Source organism: Cavia porcellus, unplaced genomic scaffold, assembly GCF_034190915.1.
Source record: "Cavia porcellus strain 051 isolate PalLab524CR breed Dunkin Hartley unplaced genomic scaffold, mCavPor4.1 scaffold_37, whole genome shotgun sequence".
Lineage (NCBI taxonomy): Eukaryota > Metazoa > Chordata > Mammalia > Rodentia > Caviidae > Cavia > Cavia porcellus.
The window spans coordinates 10,598,950-10,619,988 of NW_026947520.1; the positions used below are offsets into that span (position 1 = coordinate 10,598,950).

The 21,039-nt window shown below is 37.0% G+C and overlaps 1 protein-coding gene across 4 annotated transcripts in view; it reads left to right on the forward strand.

Moving 5' to 3' along the window:
* Dpp8 (dipeptidyl peptidase 8) overlaps positions 1-21,039 on the forward strand; it is a 57,059-nt gene that overhangs the window by 16,158 nt on the left and 19,862 nt on the right. For all 4 annotated transcript variants that reach the window (XM_005000765.3, XM_005000764.3, XM_013145465.3 and 1 more), the window contains exons 5-12: positions 4,431-4,604; positions 6,690-6,858; positions 11,426-11,536; positions 13,176-13,304; positions 13,959-14,020; positions 16,103-16,203; positions 17,017-17,194; positions 17,991-18,150. In XM_005000765.3, coding sequence (XP_005000822.1) covers positions 4,431-4,604; positions 6,690-6,858; positions 11,426-11,536; positions 13,176-13,304; positions 13,959-14,020; positions 16,103-16,203; positions 17,017-17,194; positions 17,991-18,150 — 1,084 coding nt within the window. The remainder of the gene's footprint in view (positions 1-4,430; positions 4,605-6,689; positions 6,859-11,425; positions 11,537-13,175; positions 13,305-13,958; positions 14,021-16,102; positions 16,204-17,016; positions 17,195-17,990; positions 18,151-21,039) is intronic.

Here is a 21,039-nt window from a genome sequence, read left to right on the forward strand (position 1 = left end):
AATACTACTTTGTAGAATTTTATTGGTTTATACCTAAGACATTATATCCGTCTGAAGGTGTCCCAGTTCGCAACCCGATGCTTTTATTATTTTTTTCTTGTCTGCTTTTCCTTGGCTAGAACCCCCAATACTATCATTTCCCTGATCCTTTTAAAAGGGAATGCTTTCAGTTTTTCAGCATCCCCACCTGTTAGCGCTGGGTGTTTCACAGATGTCCTAATATCAAATTGAGAAATTTTCTTTCCATTCCTTGTTTTTTGTTTGTTTTAATGCTTTTATAACTGGACAGTGTTGAGTTTATAATTTCTAAGGCAGTTAAAGGCTTATCGTATTTGGTTACTATTTCTCAGCTGTCACTCCTTTTTTGTCTGAAGTCCAGTGTGGTGAAAACATTATTTTATACTACTATGCCCAACTTCTCAGTCATTTAAGATGGGCAGAGTAAATCTGGACCTTATTACCCATCTTGGCTGGAAGTGGAAGTCAGTTTTTGTTTTGACCATTTCAGTTTCTGATTCTTTTAGAGTATATGAGAAGTGGGTCTAATTTTGTTTTTTTGCATACAGTGATTTCAACTGATTGAAAATTCAAATTAGGGGCTGGAGATTTAGCTCAGCGGCATAAGTGCCTGCCTTGCAAGTGTGTGGTTGTGAGTTCGATTCCTGGTACCGATAAAAAAAAAAAAAGACAAAAAACAAAAAAAAAATTCAAATTAATAGTCACTGGTTATAAAAGTGCCATTTTTCCCCACCATCTTTTTCTTACTAAGTCAATACTTAGTGTTCTATTTTAGATTTTCTATTCTATATATTGTTTATTCTGTTTTAGCTTTAGCTTTTTTTTTTTTTTTTTTTTTTTTGTCTTTTTGAGACAGGGTCTTGCTGTGCAGTTCAGGCTGGCTTTGAGCTCTCTTTGTAGCTCAGGCTGGTCTTAAACTTGCAACAATCCTCCTGCCTCAGCCTCCTGAGTGCTGGGATTACAGGTGTGCACCACCATGCTTATGCATCAAGCTAAAGCTTTTTTTAAAGTAAGTCGCGAGGGCCAGGGATATATAGCCAATAGCAGAGCACCAATCTGGTAAGAGTGAAGTCTCAAGTTCGAGTGTCAGTACCAAAGAAAGAAAAAAAGAAAGGCTAATATTATCCACGTTGTTCTTTTTTAAGATTTTTTAAAAATTTTTTATTTTTTTTTCAAGATTTTTTTTTGCCTATTGTTCTTCCAAATAACAGTTGTTATGATCATAAAATTTAAAAAAAATTTTTCTTTTGAAAGTTAATTTTTTAGCTCCACAATTTCTTATGGTCTAATTATAGAGCCTTAAGATATTTTAAGTAAGGATCAAATTTGATAACCTTTACAGAGAATATAAGTGGAGAATTCAGACATAATTATATACTTCAAATTGCTGTTGGCTCCACTAAGCACAGTTTTTTTTTGTTTTGTTTTTTTTAATCAGCATCAGGGATCGAACTTACGGCCACGCGCTTACAAGGCAGGCGCTTATGCCATTGAGTTAAATTTCCAGCCCCACTAAGCACAGTTTTAAGAGATATTTCAAACAAATAAAAAGATCTGGGGGCCAGGTGTGGTGGCACACACCTATAATTCTACCACTTGAGAGGCTGAGGCAAGAGGATCACCATGAGTTTGAGACCGGAGTTCAGTCAAAGCCAGCCTGTACTACATAGTGAGACCTTGCCTTAAAACAAACAAACAACTACAAAAATCCTGCCACATGCCTGTAATCCCAGCACTAGGAAGGCTGAGGCAGGAGGATTGCTTTGAGTTCAAGGCCAGCCTGAGCTGCAAAGTGAATTCAAAGCCAATGTGAATTGCATCCTGTTTCAAGAATACCAAAAAAACAAAACAAAGAAACACCACAAATTATTTAATTCTGGAATTTTTTTATTTAGTGTTTTTGAACCACAGATAATTAGAAACTACAGAAAACAAGACTGCACGTTAGGGGGAGCTACTATACATGTAATTGAACATTAATAAGTAACTCAGCAAATACATAAAATACCTAGGTGGGTTTTCATTGAGGTTCCAAAATATTCACTATCTTCCCTCCCTCCCTCTCTCTCTTCTTTCCCCTTCCTTCCCTTTCCTCTCCTCCCTCCTCTATTAACTACTTTCTCCCTTCTCTCCCTAAAAGTATTTTAGGTTTGTAATGTATTTGGCATAATAAAATGATGTTTGTTTATTTATTTATTTTTGTGTGTGTGGTACCAGGGATTGAACTTACCACCTTGTGCTTGCCAGGCAGGCACTTACGCCGCTGCGCTAAATCACCTGGCCCGATGTTTATTTTCTTTTCTTTCTTTTTTTTTTTTTTTTCTTTGTCTTTTTCGTTTTTATCGGTACCAGGGATCAAACTCACGACCGCACACTTGCAAGGCAGGCACTTTTGCCGCTGAGCTAAATCCCCAGCCCTCCAATGTTTATTTTCAATATATTGCTTTAGTTTTAGAAATGCTATATTCCTGCCAATAAGCTTATTTAGAGGCCTATCTATAGTACCAGTCTTTGATAGCAGAAACCAGACCTGCTCCTTTCACATTTCCTTTTATCATATTCTGAGAAAGGTTGTAGAATTCTTTATAAGGATAGATGCAAATGTAAGGTATCATTTATTAGGTCTGTTTTCTGTTGTTTTTCTTTTATAAAATAATACCTGGGTGTGATGGTACACATCTGTAACCCCAGCACCTAGCGCAGCTGAGGCAGGAGGATCACTCTGAGTACAGGGCCAGCCTGAGCTACCTGGCAAGAGTCTGTCTCAAATTAAATAAATGAAAATTTTTAAAAATTATAAAATGAGCTGAGTGTGGTGGTACATGTCTGTAATCCCAGCACTTGAGAGGTTGAGTCAGGAGGATCACTGTGAGTTTCAACTGTGATGCTGACCTTGACTATGCAGTGAGTTCAAGGCCAGTCTGAACTACACAGCAAGACTCGATCTAAAAAAATTTTTTTCAATTAAAAAATTATATATACATATCACATGATATCTTGGGAATGCCCTTTTTCATCATCATTCAGAGTTACAAATGTTACAAGTAAATTGTAACAGATAATGTTGTAGGTAGGAGAATAAAATGACATAGATTTTACTCTCAAGGGTTTTTTCTTCCTAGTTAAGAAATACATTGAAAAATTGAAAAAACAGTAGCACTGCCAAACAAGTAGGAAGTCACACCTATAAAACTTTTTAAGATCACTGTGCCAGGTTGACTGTGAGCTAAGATTTTACAGTAAAAGTAAAATTTGCATGAGTAGAAAGGAAGACAGCTTGGAGAGAAGATGTAAAATGAAACAGAGGGCTGGAGACAGAAGTCACATTTCGAGGTCTTGTTGTTTTTGTTTTGTTGGTATTTTATGTGTGTCTATGTGTTTGTGTGCTGAGGTTTGAACTTAGGGCCTTGTGCATGCTAACGCTCACTGGGTTTTAAGTCAGTGATGTGACCAGCTTGACCTAAAGCAATCGTGGTGAACCTGTGGCACTCAGGCTGCAGCCACCTGTTATCCGTGAACCCTTTAACAGGTTCGCCGTCACTGACTCGGGGTTTTGTTAGAAGAGCATTGGTAGACATAGCAGAAGGTACTTCCAAGAGCTGACGTTTAAGAGATTTCTCTGTGCCAGTCATTGTACTGGTCAACTTACATATTTTACTACCATTAATCTTTACAAGATAAGACAGATAATTCATTACTATTTTGAAAATCTAAAGAAATTACACTACCTGTTTATGGTCTCATTCTCAGTGAAGGGGTGTCAAAGCCTAATTTAAACCACTTGACTTAAATGTTTGTATTTAAATTGCATATAAAACTGCTAACATAGTTAGGTTGTAGAAAGTGTCTCACATGCCAAGGTGAGTAGATTTTATCGTTGCCTGATGTACGCAGTAATCATCTAATGACCGTTTACTAACAAATTATCTGGATTTAGCTCAGTGACATAAGCACCTGCCTCGCAAGCAGGCAGTCGTAAGTTCGATCCCTGGTACTGATAAAAACGAAAAAGACAAACAAAACAAATTATCCAGTAGGCCTCCTGAAATTAATCTGTGTAAAGTAGTTGGAAATTTTGGGGCCACTCAAAATATTGTCCTTTTTTTTCCTTTTTATCAGTACTGGGGATTGAACTCCCGACTGCCTGCTTGCAAGGCAGGCGCTTATGCCGCTGAGCTAAATCCCCAGCCCCCAATATAGTCCTTTTTTTTCAAATGCATTTTATTTCAAGGAGAAAAAAGGAATAAGAAGAAAGGAAACTAAAAATTCCAAAACATCAATTGAGGGCAACAATGGTACATTGCATACTGTAAAATATAGTCTTAAAAATATTGTAGATACTAGGATTTCAGCGTTAAAAGCAAAGGCAAGTTTTCAAAAGACCAGAATAGATGACTTTCCTTTTCTGTCAGGCAACACTGGACTATGGAATGTATTCTCGAGAAGAAGAACTATTAAGAGAAAGAAAACGCATTGGAACAGTTGGAATTGCTTCTTATGATTATCACCAAGGAAGTGGAACGTTTCTGTTTCAGGCTGGTAGTGGAATTTATCACGTAAAAGATGGAGGGCCACAAGGGTTTACGGTAAGTTGGAATTACTGTTTGTTACATATGTTTTGAGGTCCTCAAGATTATTTGCACCTGAATCAGAAAGATACCTAGCAAAAAGAATCCACAGTATAACCACTGTCTCAGTTAATTTTCTCATTGCTAAGCAGAGTACCTGACATTCCAAGTTAAAGCACAAAAGGCATAAGCTCACAGTTTGTCAAGGTTTCAGTCCACAGTTGGCTGGTTCCAAGGCAGGGTGGCTTGGCAGAGGAACATGGCAGAGCAGGCAGAGGCAGCAGCAAGTAACCACAGCAGCCCTCTTTCTGTGCCTTGTATTCCACTCAGGCCACTTTTTGGGTAGCACTCACACCCAGAGTGAGGCACCCTTAATCCCAGCATCACACCATTAATCGCAGCATCATTCACCCTATGTCTAGCCACCTCCAAAAAATTCCCACTGTGACCACATGAGGCTTCGCAGGGTACATCTAGATACAAGCCATAACAACTTGCCAACTAAGAAATTTAATGACAGCTAAGCTTGTGGTGCATGCATGCCTATAATCCTAGCTACTTAACAGGCTGAGGCAGAACTTTTGCATGTTCAAGATCAGCCTAGGCAGTTTAGCAAGATCTTGTCTCAAAATAAAAAAATGAGTAGACTGGGCTCCATGCTTCCTGGGCTTAACTCCCAGCACACAAAACTGGGAGGAAGAAAAAGGAAGGAAAGAAAGTAATGTATTTCTAGTGAAAACATGAAATATTAATTATTAATATTAAATAGTAATTTCCTTTTTTTTTTTTTTTTTTTTTTTTTGGTACCAAGGGTCAAACACCACCTTGTACCTGCCAGGCAGGTGCTTGTGTTGCTGAGCAAAACCCCAGCCCTTAATTCCCAATTTTCAGAGTTAATAATTTTCTAGTGTCATTAAGATTAAAAAAAAATTTTTTTTTTCCTGGCAGGATCAACCAGGTAAAGATAAAAATTTGAAGTGCTCAAAACTTTTGCTATATAGAATGATACAGTAAAAGGGACCAATTTCTATTTTCTATTTAAGCTCCGAGGGAGATGCCATATTATATAAAGGCAATATAATAAAAAACAACATGACTTTCTCATACAACTACACAAATATTGTTGCTCCAACCTGTTTGGAGTAGTTACTATTTGTTAAATGTTTTTATTAAATAGTTCCTTGTTGAATATTTATGAAATAATTAACAATTAAGGATGTAATCACAGGGCATTTTTGTTTTTGCTTGTCTTGAAAGCTAATTCATCTCAAAAATTTTTATGGTTTTATTTTATTTTTAGCATTTTTTTTTTCCAATGCTGGGGATGATGAACAGTTGGGTGGCTGGTTTGTTTAGACAAGGTCTCACTATGTAGTTCAAGCTCAGGCTGTCCTAGAATTCACGCCATTCCTCCTGCCTCAGCCTCCTAAGTGCTGGGATTACAGATGTGCACCACTGCACCCCAGAGTGTGAGGATTGAGCTCAAGGCTGTTGTACTGAGTTATATCCCTATCTCTTTTCTATTTTGAGACAGGTTTTCACCAAATTGCTAAATTGCCTGAGTTAGACTCAAATTTGTAATCCTCTTGCCTCAGCCTCCCAGAATGTTGTGATTACAGGCATGTGCTACCATGACTGACTACTTACTTAACAGTTCTTTACAGAGATATTCTTTTGATAGAATTGTGATGATCCTGGTTTTTGTTACATTTTTATGAGCAGGCTATTTTTATTGGTAAAAATCTTATTAAATTGTTTCATAAATATTCAACAAGAAAATATTTAATAAAAAAATTTAACAAATAATAATTGCCCTATCAAACAGGTTGGAGCAACAAAATTTGTGTAGTTGTATGGGAATGTCATATTGTCTTTTATATTGCCTTTATCTAATATAGCATCTTCTATTAGTCTTAGCCTTTTTGTTCATAATAAAAAATGAGTCCTTCTTTATAAGTTAAAGCAGTTGAAAGTATGTTTCTCTGAGGGCAGTTTTTATAGTTGACATTTTATCTAGAAATACTCATTGTACAGAAGGGATGCTGGCAGACACGTGTATATGTCAGCCTGATACCTACTTTAAAATGCTGTTTACCTTTCTAGCAACAGCCTTTGCAGCCCAATTTAGTGGAAACTAGTTGTCCCAACATCCGAATGGATCCAAAATTATGCCCTGCTGATCCAGACTGGATTGCTTTTATACACAGCAATGATATCTGGGTATCCAACATCATAACCAGAGAAGAAAGGAGGCTCACCTATGTACACCATGGTAAGGCATGGTTTTCTAAGAAGTCTTTTTGAAGTTTAATTTGCTTTGCTTTCATTTTTTTGAAACTGAAGCAACCTGAGTAATCTTTATATTTTAAATTCAAGTCTTATTTTAATTTCGGTGCTGGAGATTGAACTCATGACCTTGCACTTGCCAGGCAGTTGCTTATGCCACTGAACTAAATCCCCAGCCCTAGTCTTTAAAAAGTTAAAAATATACAGAAAAGTACTGGGATAAGTGGTCTTTGCCAGTATGATGCTGTCTTGTTTAAAATTTATTTTCAAGCTAGATGTGGTAGTGGCACATGTTTATAATCCTAGCACTTGGGAGGCTGAGGCAGGAGGATTGCTGTGAGTTCAAGGCCAGTTTGGACTAATTTGTGAGACCCTGTTTTAAAAGACAAAAACAACAAACAAAAAAAACATTAAATGAATTTATTTTCAAGCAGCACCACGACATGGTGTACCTGACATGATTGTTCTTTTAGACTAATAAGACTGACAGAATTTCCCAAAATCATACCTACTAAAACATTTTGCTATGGACTGGGGATTTAGCTCAGTGGCATAAGTGCCTGCCTTGCAAGTGCGTGGTCGTGAGTTCGATCTCTGGTACCGGTAAAAAAAATAAAATAAAATAACATTTTGCTGTGCTCTGTGCCTGGGCACACACTTGTAGTCATAACACTTAGCAGACTAAGGTGGGAGACTCACTGGAGCCAGGAATTCAAGTCTACCTTGGGCAGCATAATAAGATCTCATCTCAAAAAGAAGGAAAAATTAAACAGAAAAACTATCTGAAAATTAGTATTTCTGATTTGAACAGTCTACTAGTATTGCTGTCATAATGAGGAAAGCAGAACTTTGTGGGACCATGTGGATTATGGAATCTTTAATTAAATTTTACTGAAATGGTTACAGTAATGCACTCAGAACACAGATGTAAATATTATCCTCTAAAGATTTCATACAAATGAAAGATGAGAAATAGTATATTGATTTTTCTTTGAACGTGTAAAATAGAGGTTAAAACTCCATAAGGAAGGATGGTAACTCTGAAATTTTATTTGTCCTTTTTTTTTTTTTTGGTTTAACTTTTGTTTAATCTGATATTCCCTTTCCCATTCTGGGAATTGAATTCACGGCCTTCCCGCTAAGCTACAAAACTAGTGCTTGCTTTGCTGTTTGGTTTTGTTTTGTTGGAACTGGGAATCGAACTTGGGACCTCACACTTAACAGGCAGGTATTATGCCACTGAGCTGTGCCCTTGTCTCCTTTTTCTTCTTTTTAATTTGAGATACAGGATCACTAAATTGATAAGTTGGCAAAGCTGAGCTCAAACCTGGAATCTTCCTTGTCTCAGCTTCCTGAGTAGTGGAATTACAGGAGTGCACCACCACACCAGACATGGTCATCTTTCTTAATCATCCCCCTCTCCATCATTAATCATTAAATTATGTTCTTTGACAGAGATTATAATAGATTTGGGGTAAGAAAAAATGATAGATTCTATCCTCATTTTTTCTTTGGTTAAAGAAAAAAGTGAAAATAGTTGTATAGGGCTGAGGATTTAGCTCGGCGGCATGAGTGCCTGCCTGGCAAGCACAAGGTCGTGAGTTCAATCCCCAGTATCACAAAAAAAAAAAAAAAAAAAAAAAAAAGAAAATAGTTCTATAGCAAAATAAAGAAATAGTTAGCTCTACACAAGTCTTAACAAGATCATTGTGTGCCACAGTAGGTCAGGAAATTTGCTGGTCAACATTGAACATGCTAAGTTACTTTAGTACACAGTAATGTAACTAACAGCAAATACTTTTTTACCATGAGGTTATGAGTGTTTTGAGGCATTTGTTTGAATAATTTTCATTACTAGAAAAAGTGTTGAATTAAGAGTGAAGAAATGAGGGGCTGGGGATTTAGCTCAGCGGCATAAGCACGCACCTGCCTTGCAAGTGTGTGATCGTGAGTTCGTTTCCTGGTACCAATAAAAACAAAAAGACCAAAAAAAAAAAAAAAAAGAAAGAAAACACTAGACTCCTTCAAGATGTTATACTTGTGGTTTTCTCTTTGCTGTGGATCTAGGTATGTGACATATTGACAGTAATTTGGTAATTAAGAGTGCAGATAGAGAATACAGTATAGATTCATAGCTTCTGGTTTAAGTCTCAAATTGTTAATTCTGTGGTCTCATCAAGTTATTTAACTTATCTGTACTTCTGTAAAAACATTAATTGCATATTAACTATAAAATTGCTAGGAGGCTTCAGTGAGTTAGTATTTGTGTAATGTTTAGAACTTTATAAGCCATCATCCTCCCAGTCTGTTTATTCATGGTAGGCTCTACATCACAATGCGTTTAGAAAGTGAGATTGGCCAGTTGGCATGCACATGTGTTTATTTCCTAACAGGATAGGGAAATTAAAAAGTAACAAAGTTCTGATTTCTAGTTTCTGCTCCTAAATAGTTTCTCTTATGGGAGAACAACTTGATGGCATTTGTTCAATTAATAAATAATTTTTAGGGGAGTAGTGAGGGGCTGTATTGGGGTTGTACTGGGCCTTCACACTGAGCTAGGTCCCAACTCTTTTTTTTTTTTTTTTTTGAGACAGGGTTTTGCTAAATGCCTAGGCTGTGCTCCAATTTGCAGTCCTTCCTCCCAGAATGTCAGAATTGCAGACATGCACCACCACACACAGCTCAACAAATAACTCTTAATAATTGAGATCGGTAGTGATAGGAAGATACCTATAAATAGTACTTGTCCTCATATTTAAAGGAGACCAAAATGTAAAATAGAATTGGGGGGCTGAGGTTTTAGCTCAGCGGCTAAGTGCCTACCTTGCAAGTGTGAGGTCGTGAGTTCGACCCTTGGTACCAAAAAAAAAAAAAATAGAATTGGGGTATAATTGTGAGGTGATTGAAAGACCCAAACACATGGTGAAAGTGAAACACATGGTCTTTGCTCTGTTATTAATTCCAAAATTCAAAGAAGTCTGAAAACATAAATTTTTGTTAGCTTGGTGCTAAAACTCATTTGGTAGGAAAAGCCTGACCCTAACTGACCTAAGGTTATCTATAATCAATACTACTCAACTTGCCTGTTCGTAAGTTTGCTGCAGTAATATTGGGGTATTTGATTACAACTTACTTGGTTACTCTGCTGGAGATGTTGTATAATATATAGATGCACAATATATGGAAAACACCTAAAATTATGAGCTCCACATACTTCTAAACTCAAAAAATTTTTCAGTTCGGGAGAAGGTTCATACTATGCATTCATGTCAGACAATATGGAAAATACATATAAGTAAACATAATAAAGTCTTGCTTAAGCCTGGTGTGGCAATACTTAGCTATAGTCCTAGTAGTTGAGAGACCGAAGCAGTAGGATCACTAGAGCATGGCTTGGGTAACATATAGCAAAACACTGCACTCCTCACCCCCCCAAAAAAAAGTTGCCTAGCAAATTAAAATCATAATTGAACATGGTAGAACATACCTGTGATCCCATCACTATATAAGGCTGAGGCAGGAAGATTCAAGTTTCAACCCAGCTCATGCAATTTAGCAACTGAGTGAGACCTTGTCTCAAAATAAAAAATAGTAAAAGGACTGGAGATGTAGCTTAGTGCAAAGGCCCAAGTTCAGTCCCCAGCACCATTCAGTTAACATATAATAAAAAAATCAAAGAATCAGTGAAATATTACTACATATCACTAGATTATTATACCAGCTGTTAGAGGGGAACTTCTATATATTGATGTGGTAAAAACATAAAATAATACAAATATTTTGGAGAATTGTTTGACAGTTTCTTATAAAATTAAACATACATATATTTTACTATCCATTCCCAGGTATTTACTTGAAAACACATTTCCACAAAAGGTTTTATGCAAGAACGTTCATAGCACTTTTTTTTTTGTCTTTTTCCTTTTTATCGGTACCGGGGATCGAACTCATGACTGCCTGCTTGCAAGGCAGGCACTTATGCCGCTGAGCTAAATCCCCAGCCCCGTTCATAGCACATTTATTCATAACAGGCAAATGCCAGAAGCAGCCTTTCAAATGTCCATTGACAGAGGAGAGGATGAAAGAATTGTGGTATAAATAGAATGCAGTTCAGCAATGAACTACTGACACATGAATAAGAAAGTGTCTTCCCCACCAGTGTCTTCCTCTCTTCTCTACGTAAGAAAGGTTCATGTCACCATGACCTTTTACGTGTATTGTTTTCCACTTAGTGGAAAACGTAGTCATTTTTATGAAGCATGACTAGGCTCTCAGTTCTTCCTGTGAATTAACTAATGCAACCCTCATAACGCGCCACCAAACAGGCGGATTTTTCTCCAGTTAACAAACAGTTCACAGTTACCTCCTAGCAAGATCGGTGATTCACCCAAGCCCAGGCAGTAGGCAGATGCTTGAGTCCAGATTTGAGCTCAGTTATTGGGCTCCAGGATTCACCATTCAGTTCAGACACCTTTCAGAATAACTGAATCATTTTGCTGTATTTTTATGAAAGGAGAGCTTTTGTGATAATTGTCCCCTGTATGTTTGTCTAGAGCTTGCTTACATGGAAGAAGATCCCAGGTCTGCTGGAGTTGCTACCTTTGTGCTTCAAGAAGAATTCGACAGATACTCTGGCTATTGGTGGTGTCCAGAAGCTGAAACAAGTAAGAAGCACGATACCTTACATGTTGATTGAAGTGTTAAACATTCTGAAGCTTGAATAGTAGATTCTCAAATTTTGACAGTTGGATCTAAGTAATTATTTACAATATATAGACTGTATCTCACCATAATGAATTGCAGTAAAAACAATTATGCTGTAGTTCAGAGCCTCAGAACCTATTCTTTTTGTCAATTTTTCATTTAAAAGCTGGTTTTGGTAATTTTGGCAACATTATGGTAAAATATACTACACTTTCTTTGAGAGCATATGATTGACTACAGAGTCTAGTGTATGAGTAGATAGGGAAAGAAGGAAAAAAACTTCCTTTTGGGGGGAAGCTGAATTAAAAAGTAATTCTCTGAGTTCTGTGTGATGGTACATACTTGTAATCCAGCATTCTGGGAAGACTGAGGCAGGAAGATCACAAATTCAAACCCAGCTCTGTCAGTTTACCAACTGAGCAAGACCTTGTCTCAAAATAAAAACTCAGAAGGTCTTGGGTTCAATCTCCAGTGTCACCAAAAAAAAAAAAAGTAGTTTGTTGCTTGAGAAATTGCTCTCTAAGGCGGTGGGTTGCAATTCTTTTTTTTTTTTTTTTTTTTTTTTTTTTTGGTACCAGGGATTGAACTCATGACCTTGTGCTTGTCACGCAGGCTCTTGTGCCACTGAGCTAAATCCCTGGCCCTGTTTGTTATATTTTAGCCGTGTTTTGCTTTTGTTTTTGGTACCAGAGATCAAACTCACAACCTTGTGCTTGCCAGGCAGGAGCTTATGCCACTGAACTATATCCGGTGCTTGTTAGTAGTTGTGATCCACTAATAGATTTTATGATCTGCTAACAGTTTTTTGTTTTGTTTTGCTTTTTGTTTTTTTATTTTTTTCAACTAACAATTTTAAAGGTAGCAGTCTAAAATTTCTCTAAGGGACTATAAAAAAATTTATTTTTAAGCTATACCTTAGATTTATATTTTTTATTTCAAGATGAAAGTGTTTTGCTATAATTAAATTTGTTAGAAGAAGATCTTGACATAGAGAAACCATCCAAAATAACTAGACACAACTTAAGTACCATTTTATAGGATTTTTTTTGAGACAAGATCTCACTCTAGTCCAGGCCGACCTTGAACTCATTGTGTAGCCCAGGCTATCCTTAAAATCACAGCTATCATCTTGCCTCAGCCTCCCAAGTGCTGGGGTTATAGAGATTGATGTACCACCATGCCAGGCAATACTCTAAATTTAATTAAATCCTTTTTCAACAAAGAATGCATTTTAAGGCATGCCAGGACAAAGTTCTTCCAAAATATTTTTTCCTCTGTTTTAAAGGTATGTGTACATACTCTGCTTTTCCCCTTAAAAAGAACAACCTTTAACTGGTTAAAGTGACTTAACAGTAACTTATCTTGCTACCACAAAGACTGGTGATATTTTCATACCTACAAGACAGCGTGGACTCAGTGGTGGTCTGTGATGGAGCCATGAGTTTGATTCTCAACACTGCATAGTATATCAATAAATGGCAGCCTGTTTATATATAAATTACTTTTCACTATGAGAAATCTAATACTAGCGGAAACGTCAGTGATGATTATTCTCTGGAATAATTCTTTTCACTTTTCAATATCTAAATTCTTTTTAAGCTCCTAATGGTGGTAAAATTCTTAGAATTTTATATGAAGAAAATGATGAATCTGAAGTGGAAATTATTCATGTAACGTCCCCTATGTTGGAAACGAGGAGGGCGGATTCATTCCGTTACCCAAAAACAGGTATTGTACTCCATTGGGCATTTACAGTCATTCATTTCCTTCTAAATAAGATGATTTCTGCAAAGGTCTAGTCCACATTGATCATTTACAGCCTTAGTAAGGGTGGCTTATTGATTAAATCTCACTAAGATTTTAAATTGAATGATCCTGTTAAATTATAGTCAGAAGTGCATATGCCCACAAAACCGATTACTTCAACAAATGAATAAGTGTCCTCCCCACCAAATAAAGATTTTTCAGTGATTCTGTTAGAGTAAATTAGTTGTTTTTCTGTTTGGTTATTTGTGGCATATCAACTATAAAAATGGTACAGAATTTCCCTTTATTTCAAACTGATCCTTTGTGTCTTTAGCCTCTTTTGTTTGAAAAAAATACTTACATTAAAAAGTATGAATTTGGGGCTGGGAATTTAGCTCAGCGGCAGAAGCACCTTGCCTTGCAAATGTGTGGTCGTGAGTTTGATCCCCAGTACTGATAAAAAGAAAAAGACCAAAAAAAAAAAGTATGGGTTCAAGATGCAGCTCAGATTCTTATATAATAAAGCTCTGGCTATATGCAGTATTATGGACTTCAATATAAAGGGGATTGATGTGACAAAATTAGTTTGAGTGGTTTTGAATATGCATTACGATTGATTTACATCTTTTTCTAAAGGGACAGCAAATCCAAAAGTCACTTTTAAGATGTCGGAAATAATGATCGATGCTGAAGGAAGGGTAAGTGTAGAGTGCAGAGCTGATTTTCTGTGTCTCTGGAGTAGTGTAGTAAGTCTAGGAGGGATACATGATATGATTTAGTTTTTGGATTCATTGAATTTGCTCAGTTATCTGTGGATCATGTTCTGTTTTGTTTTGTGTTTTTTAAGACAAGATCTCACTGTGTGGATCAGGCCCACCATGAACTCACTATGTAGCCGAGGCTGGCTTTGTACTCAAGGTGATCCTCCTGCCTCAGTCTCTTTGAGTGCTGGGACTACACACGTGCCACCACACCCAAGCTATGATTTTTGTACTGACTTAGTTTTCTGATTTCAAAACTTTCTGATAGTTCCCAAGATAAGAGTGAGGCAGGTAGGCATTTTTACCACTCCTTTTCCAACAGTTTTTCTTTATTACTTCTATTTTTTATTTTTTTAGTCAGTATATGAAAAAAGAAAGGGTGATTATTGAGTTGTGGCTCACCCTCCGTCCTGGGTAGTTGTCTGCGATACCCCGTTCCTCTTGTACTGCGCTCTCCATCTAGATGTCAGAGCCTCCTAAGCATGCTCGACAAAATGAGTTAAAAAGCAAGAGGTGTGTGTGTGTGTGTCTGTCTGTCTGTCTGTCTGTCTGGAGACTGGACCTGCCCTTTGCACTGAGCTACATCCCCAGTTCTTTTTACTTTGTTCATTTTGAGAGACAGTCTCAGCTAGGGGCTCAGTTGCCCAGGTGGGGCTCGAGTGTGCTGTCCTGCTGGAGCCTTCCAGAGTGCTGGGATTACAGGTGCTTGCCACCACGCCCAGCCTTACTAGGAGTTTTAAATCTAACTTTACTGAGATACAATTTACAGAGTATAGTTCACTTATTTAAGGTTTAAAATTCCCTGGCTTTTAGTACATTGACAGAATTGAGAAACTGCAGTCAATTTTTACATTGGTGTCACTTCAGAAAGAAACTATACCCCCCAACCATCATCCGCTCAGCTCCCCACACCCCTCAGCTCACGGCAAGCCCCAGTCTACTGCTGTGTGCTGTGTGAACCTCTCTGCTCTATTTGAATCATGTGTCTGTCTTGTCTTTCCCTGCCTCTGTGTTGCCGCCTCACACACACACCCGCCCCGCCTCATATGCACTGCGTGTTTGGCACTGTGAGTTGAACCCAAGTCCTCCCGCACTCATTTTATTGTTGAGCTACATCCATAGCCCGAGTGCTTCATTTATTTCTATTTCTAAATAAATTTCATGCTATGAAATAATACTTTTTATTTATGCCCTTATCAGTTGGTAGATTTTTTTGGTTGTTTCCCCTTCCTTGCTGTTAGGAATAAAACTGCTTGAATATGTATATCTGGTAGAAGCTTTTCTGTGACCCATATTTTCATTTTTATAGGTAACATACTAGAAATAGAATTGATGAGTCTTATGATAGCTTTATGTTTAATCTTTTCTGAAACTGCCAAATTGTTTCCCAAAGTAACCCTAAATTGCTAATTTCTCTATATCATCACCAACGCTAATGATTGTCCATCTTATTTATTATAACTATTCTGGTGGTTTGAAGTGCTATCTCATTGTAGTTTTGATTTACATTTCCTTTAATGGCTAATGATGCTGAGCGTTTTTTCCTATGTTTGCTAGACACTTAAATACCTTCTTTAGGAGACTATTCAAATCCTTTCATTTAAAAAAAAATACTTATTTTTAAAATGATACTTGCTAGACCTTTAAAGGAAAAAAGATTTTGCTTACCCTGGGTCATTTCATTTGTACATTGCACTAATACAGGCTAAAGTATAGAGGATAAAGACTTCCTTTTTTAGTTACTAGATCCTAAAATGATGAAATCTTGATTATATCAGTTATTGTCATCGATTGTTAATATAAACTCAATGGAAAAGATTGTGCTTATTCTTGGGGTTTGAAGTTTGTTTTGTTTTGTTCTGTTTTTAGGAATAAAAAGCCCTAGTATATGTAGCCCTTGATTTACTTTTGGTTTTTTCCTTTTTAGATATCTACTGTTACAGATAATGACTTAAGTAGTCTAGTGAGAAAATTACTTTTCTGACTCTATAATGAAATTCCTTTTTTCCTTTTTAATAGATTATAGATGTCATAGACAAAGAACTAATTCAGCCTTTTGAGATTCTCTTTGAAGGAGTTGAATATATTGCCAGAGCTGGATGGACTCCAGAGGGAAAATAGTGCGTATGTTAAATTGCAACTTCTTTACAAACAGTTTAGGTGTGCCTCAGGGTGGAGCCAGGAATATGAACTTACAGTATTTTAAAAAAAAAGTTTTACAGTATTTAAAAAAAAAGTTTCAAAGGCCAACCATGATTTGGGAGTGTTAAAACCAGTTTTTAACCTTAATTCAAGCTGAGTGCAGTACTGTGTGCCTGTTAATACCAGCTACTCTGGAAGCTAAGGCATAAGGACCATAAGTTTAAAGCCAGCTTGGGCATCTTAGAGGAGATCTGTGTCAAAGTGAAAAAGGGCTCAAGATCTAACTCAGCCCTTTTGGAGATCAGCATCCCTAGGTTTGATCCCTATTACTACAAAACAAGCAAAAAGTCTGTGCAACACCCACTCCCCAAGGCCTCATGCATGGCAGGCAGCGCTCCATCCTTTCCCCTCAGGCTTCACTCTCACACACACACACACACACACACACACACACGACCTTTGAACTGAGCCAGTTTTTAAATTCCTCCTAAAATGTTTTGTTTTGAAACAAAGTCTCCCTAAATTGTCCAGGCTGGGCTCTAACTTGCAATTGTTCTGCCTCAGCCTCCCAAAGTGCTGGGATTACAGGCCCATGCCACCATGGCCAGCTTCATACTTAACTTTTTGAAGTGAATATATTTAATTAGTTATTTATATGTAATAATTTAGTATAAAGCAAATTTATTGTAATTATAGAAAAATTAGTAAGGATCAAGGAAGAGAATAGGAAATTACTTGTTTTTCTGAGAGCTTTCTTTATTTCTGGTGCTTTTCTTTATTTGTTTAAATAGTGCCTGGTCCATCCTACTAGATCGTTCCCAAACTCGCCTACAAATAGTGTTGATCTCGCCTGAATTATTCATCCCAGTAGAGGATGATGCCATGGAGAGACAGAGACTCATCGAGTCAGTGCCTGACTCTGTGACGCCACTCATTATCTATGAGGAGACCACAGACATCTGGATAAATGTATGGATTTTCTCCTGTACTTGGCTTAAGTTCTTTTCCAGGATGCTAAAAGCAAATGAAATTTTATAGCAAACTATCAAAATCCATTTTTTTTTAGTTCAGAGGAACCATGAATGTTATTTTCTTAGTTTGCACATTTTAAATAGGAGCAGTGGTTCCAGAATGGAACAGTTAGTGGATTGGAAAGTAGATGCTGTAGAAATGACCAGGCGCTGGTTCACACTTGGTCCTCCACACACCAGCTACAGCATTGCCCTGCTCTGAGAGGCCATGAAGAGCTGAGCCTAGATGAGACTCTGTCTTTTAAGTGTACTACTTTTTAATTTAATTTAAAATTTCCCATTGTAGCACAGAAGCTTAAACAAGACACAAAATAAACCCAGCTCACTCGCTGGTTGACTATGAGCTTCATTTGCTTCACCTAACATCTGTTTCCCCTCAACTGTTAGAATATTTTTCTTTGGAAAACAAAAGTAAAAAATATTGTTCCTGAACATTCCTGTAGTAGAAGTTATATCATTAAACCATGTACCATGTTTTAAAGATTACAGAGAGATGCTGAGTAGGAGAAAGCATGTGGTCATTTTCCTTTCCACTTGGAAACTCTTTGACTAAAATAAAATAAATATGAAAGGCCCAGGCAAGAGCTAACATGTTAAATATACCGTATTCCTAACACTGACGGCTGTTTATGTTTCAAACTCTATTAAGTAATTCTCCCTTCTCTGTCTTAATTGCATTATCTGTGTGGTGTTTTCATCACTGTGTATAGTAAGTGAAGCTATTCATTTTGCAGATCCATGACATCTTTCATGTTTTTCCCCAAACTCGTGAAGATGAAATTGAATTTATTTTTGCCTCTGAATGCAAAACAGGTTTCCGTCATTTATATAAAATCACATCCATCTTAAAGGAGAGCAAATATAAACGATCCAGTGGTGGGCTGCCTGCCCCAAGTAAGTTCTTTTTATTTAAAAAAAGAAAGAAAAATGTGGAGTACTCTAGGTGGGAGGGACAGGAGAATATAATGTCTGTTTTGTATTTTTATAAGCATTAGTATTTGTTTTGTTTAATTTGAATTAATATATAAATTTCATATATAGATTCATTATATTGCATGTAAATATTTGCATGTGTGAAAACTATAAAGTTCTTGTTGGATATATAATTAACTATAAATAGTGAGTAATCTCTGGGAAGTAGAAAAGCTTATTTATACTGCATACATTCCCTTCACTGCAGCGAACCAATATTATTGTTACATTTTAAAAAACTACTTTGAAAAATAAAGAAAGCAGCCAGGTGTAGTGTAATCTCAGGACCCTGGGAGGCTAAGGCAAGAGGATTTAAATCCAAGCTCAGCCTGGGTCACCCGATTTAGCAGGACACTGTGTCAAAATAAAAATGGCTGGGCATGTAGAGTTCAGTGGAAAGGCCCTGAGTTTATAACTCATTGTCATTCACACACACACACACCCACAGTGTATGAAAGAGAAAACTAAAAGAAGAAAGTGCCAAAGGAGGCTGGGACAAGGCTCAGGATGGGTGCTTGCCTGGTGTATGTGAGGCCCTGGATTCAATCCCAGTGCTACACAAGCAATCAATAAAAACGTAAAATATTGTGTACTTTTTATATACACTAGATGTTTCAGTATTGTCTTCATCTATAGTGAACTTAATTTGTAGTTATAGCTTTTCAGACTGACAGAATTGTATTACCAAAAGTTAAATATTATGTCATCTGACATTATTTCCATTTAAAAATTGATGGTTAGCCAGACTGGGCTACATAGTCAAGAACTCGAGGCTAGCCTGGGCTACATAGTGAGCTCAAGGCTCACTACATAGTGAGACCCTGTCTCAAAGATAATGGTGGGGTGGGGTGTGATGCCGTGGCAAAGTGCTTGCATAGTGTGTTCAAGGTTGGGTTCCATTCCCAGCACTGCAAAAACCAAACAAAGCAGAAAGGGTAATGGTAGATCAGTTGTTTTTCCTGAGTTTTTCTAAAACTGAGCTACAGTCTTTGACTTTAATAATACAGTTTTAGAATAGTAAGTGCTTTACAGTAGGTTATGGTACGTGCCTAACTGCCATGTGTAGCTTATACAAAACATGACTTTGTAAAAAGTTTTAGTAAAATATATATAATATCTACTATGTTAACCACTTTAAGGGTACAGTTTAGTAGGATTGAATATATTTGTATGGGTAACCATCATTATTCTCCGTTTCCAGAATTTTTTTCATCTAGTAAAACTGAAACTTCATATTAAAAGTAATTCCCGTTCTCCACATCCCTGGCCCCTAGCAGCCACTTTGTGTCTCTATGAGGTGTTTTTGAACCAGGGATTGAACTCACAACCTTGTACTTGCCATGCAGGCACTTAACGGTGCTGAGCTAAATCCTAGGCACCTTATTTAAGAGTTGTGCAGTATTTGTCCTTTTGTGACTGACTTATTTCATCCAGTAGCATGTGTCAGAATTTTCTTCCCTTTAAGGGTGAATACTATTCCATGTATGTTTATGGCCTATTTCATTAATGCAGTGTCTATTAATAGACACTGGGGTTGCTTCCCTCTTTGGACTATTGTGACTGATGCTTATGGGGACATGAGTATACCATGCTCCTGTCCTGGATTTCAGTTCTTTAGGAGGTTATATATTCAGAAATGCAGTTCCTGGATCAAATGCTAATTGTATGTTTTGGGTTTTTGAGGAACTGCCATACTGTTTTCCATAGTGGTTGCACCTTTAGTTGTAACACTGGTAGTAGTAGCTATCTTTATTTTGCTTTTCCACCAGCAGCACACAGGTTTTTAATTTCTTTAGATCCTTGACAACTTACTATTTCTGATTTTTTAAAATAAGAGCCATTCTATTGAATGAGGTAATTTTAATTCCCTGTTGATTAATGTTAACTATCTTATACTTGTTGACAGTTTGTACATCTTCTTTGGACAAACATCTGTTCAAGTCCTCTGCCTATTTTTAATTGCGTTGCTTTTTTTTTTTTTTTTTTTTTTTGGTACTGGGAATTGAACTCAGGACCTAAACAGGTGCTTGTGTGGCCCTGGGTTACTTTTTTTTTTTTTGTCTTTTTCCTTTTTATCGGTACCGGGGATCGAACTCACAACTGCCTGCTTGCAAGGCAGGCGCTTATGCTGCTGAGCTAAATCCCCCGCCCCCCGCTGGGTTACTTTTTTTAAGGTTGCCTTTTAATTATCATCTGTGTTGGGAAGCAGTAAGCTACATCTTGAGACTGGCAGAGTGAAGACTGTCTATGACTCTGCTCTTTCTTTAACCTAATTGTTTCAAGGCAGACAGGATCTTACATATCCAAGGTGGAGATTTTCTTTCTTTAGAGCCTTAGCGTATGCCTGAGTAAGAAATTGCTGTTACCAGGTCTCTTATGGTTTGGAAATAAAATCCATTTAAGGGATTCCAAAAAGGCTAATGATAAAGACCAGAGAGCTGTGAAAAATGGTACACTAACTGAATCTACATTTTTGGAACCATAGTAAGAAATTGATAACTTAAAGTGTCTTGTACCAGTGACATTAGTCTCAGTTAACATTCTCATATCACCAAGCCTCTGTTCCTTGTCAGGGTCTACAGTGTCTCTGGGCCCCTCAGTTGTCTACCTCTTGTCTCTCATTCTTTACTTTTCTAGTTCTTTTTTTAGGGTTTGGTTTTGGTTTTGGTTTTTAGCCAAGTTTTCTTCCTTTTCTTTCATTTATGTCTACCACATTTTCCCTTTCCCTCTCTTTTCTTCCTTAAGTGGTTATAATGTGAAACTGTTAGTATTTGTTATCTATATATGAAATAAGGTTTTTATTTTCTGGTC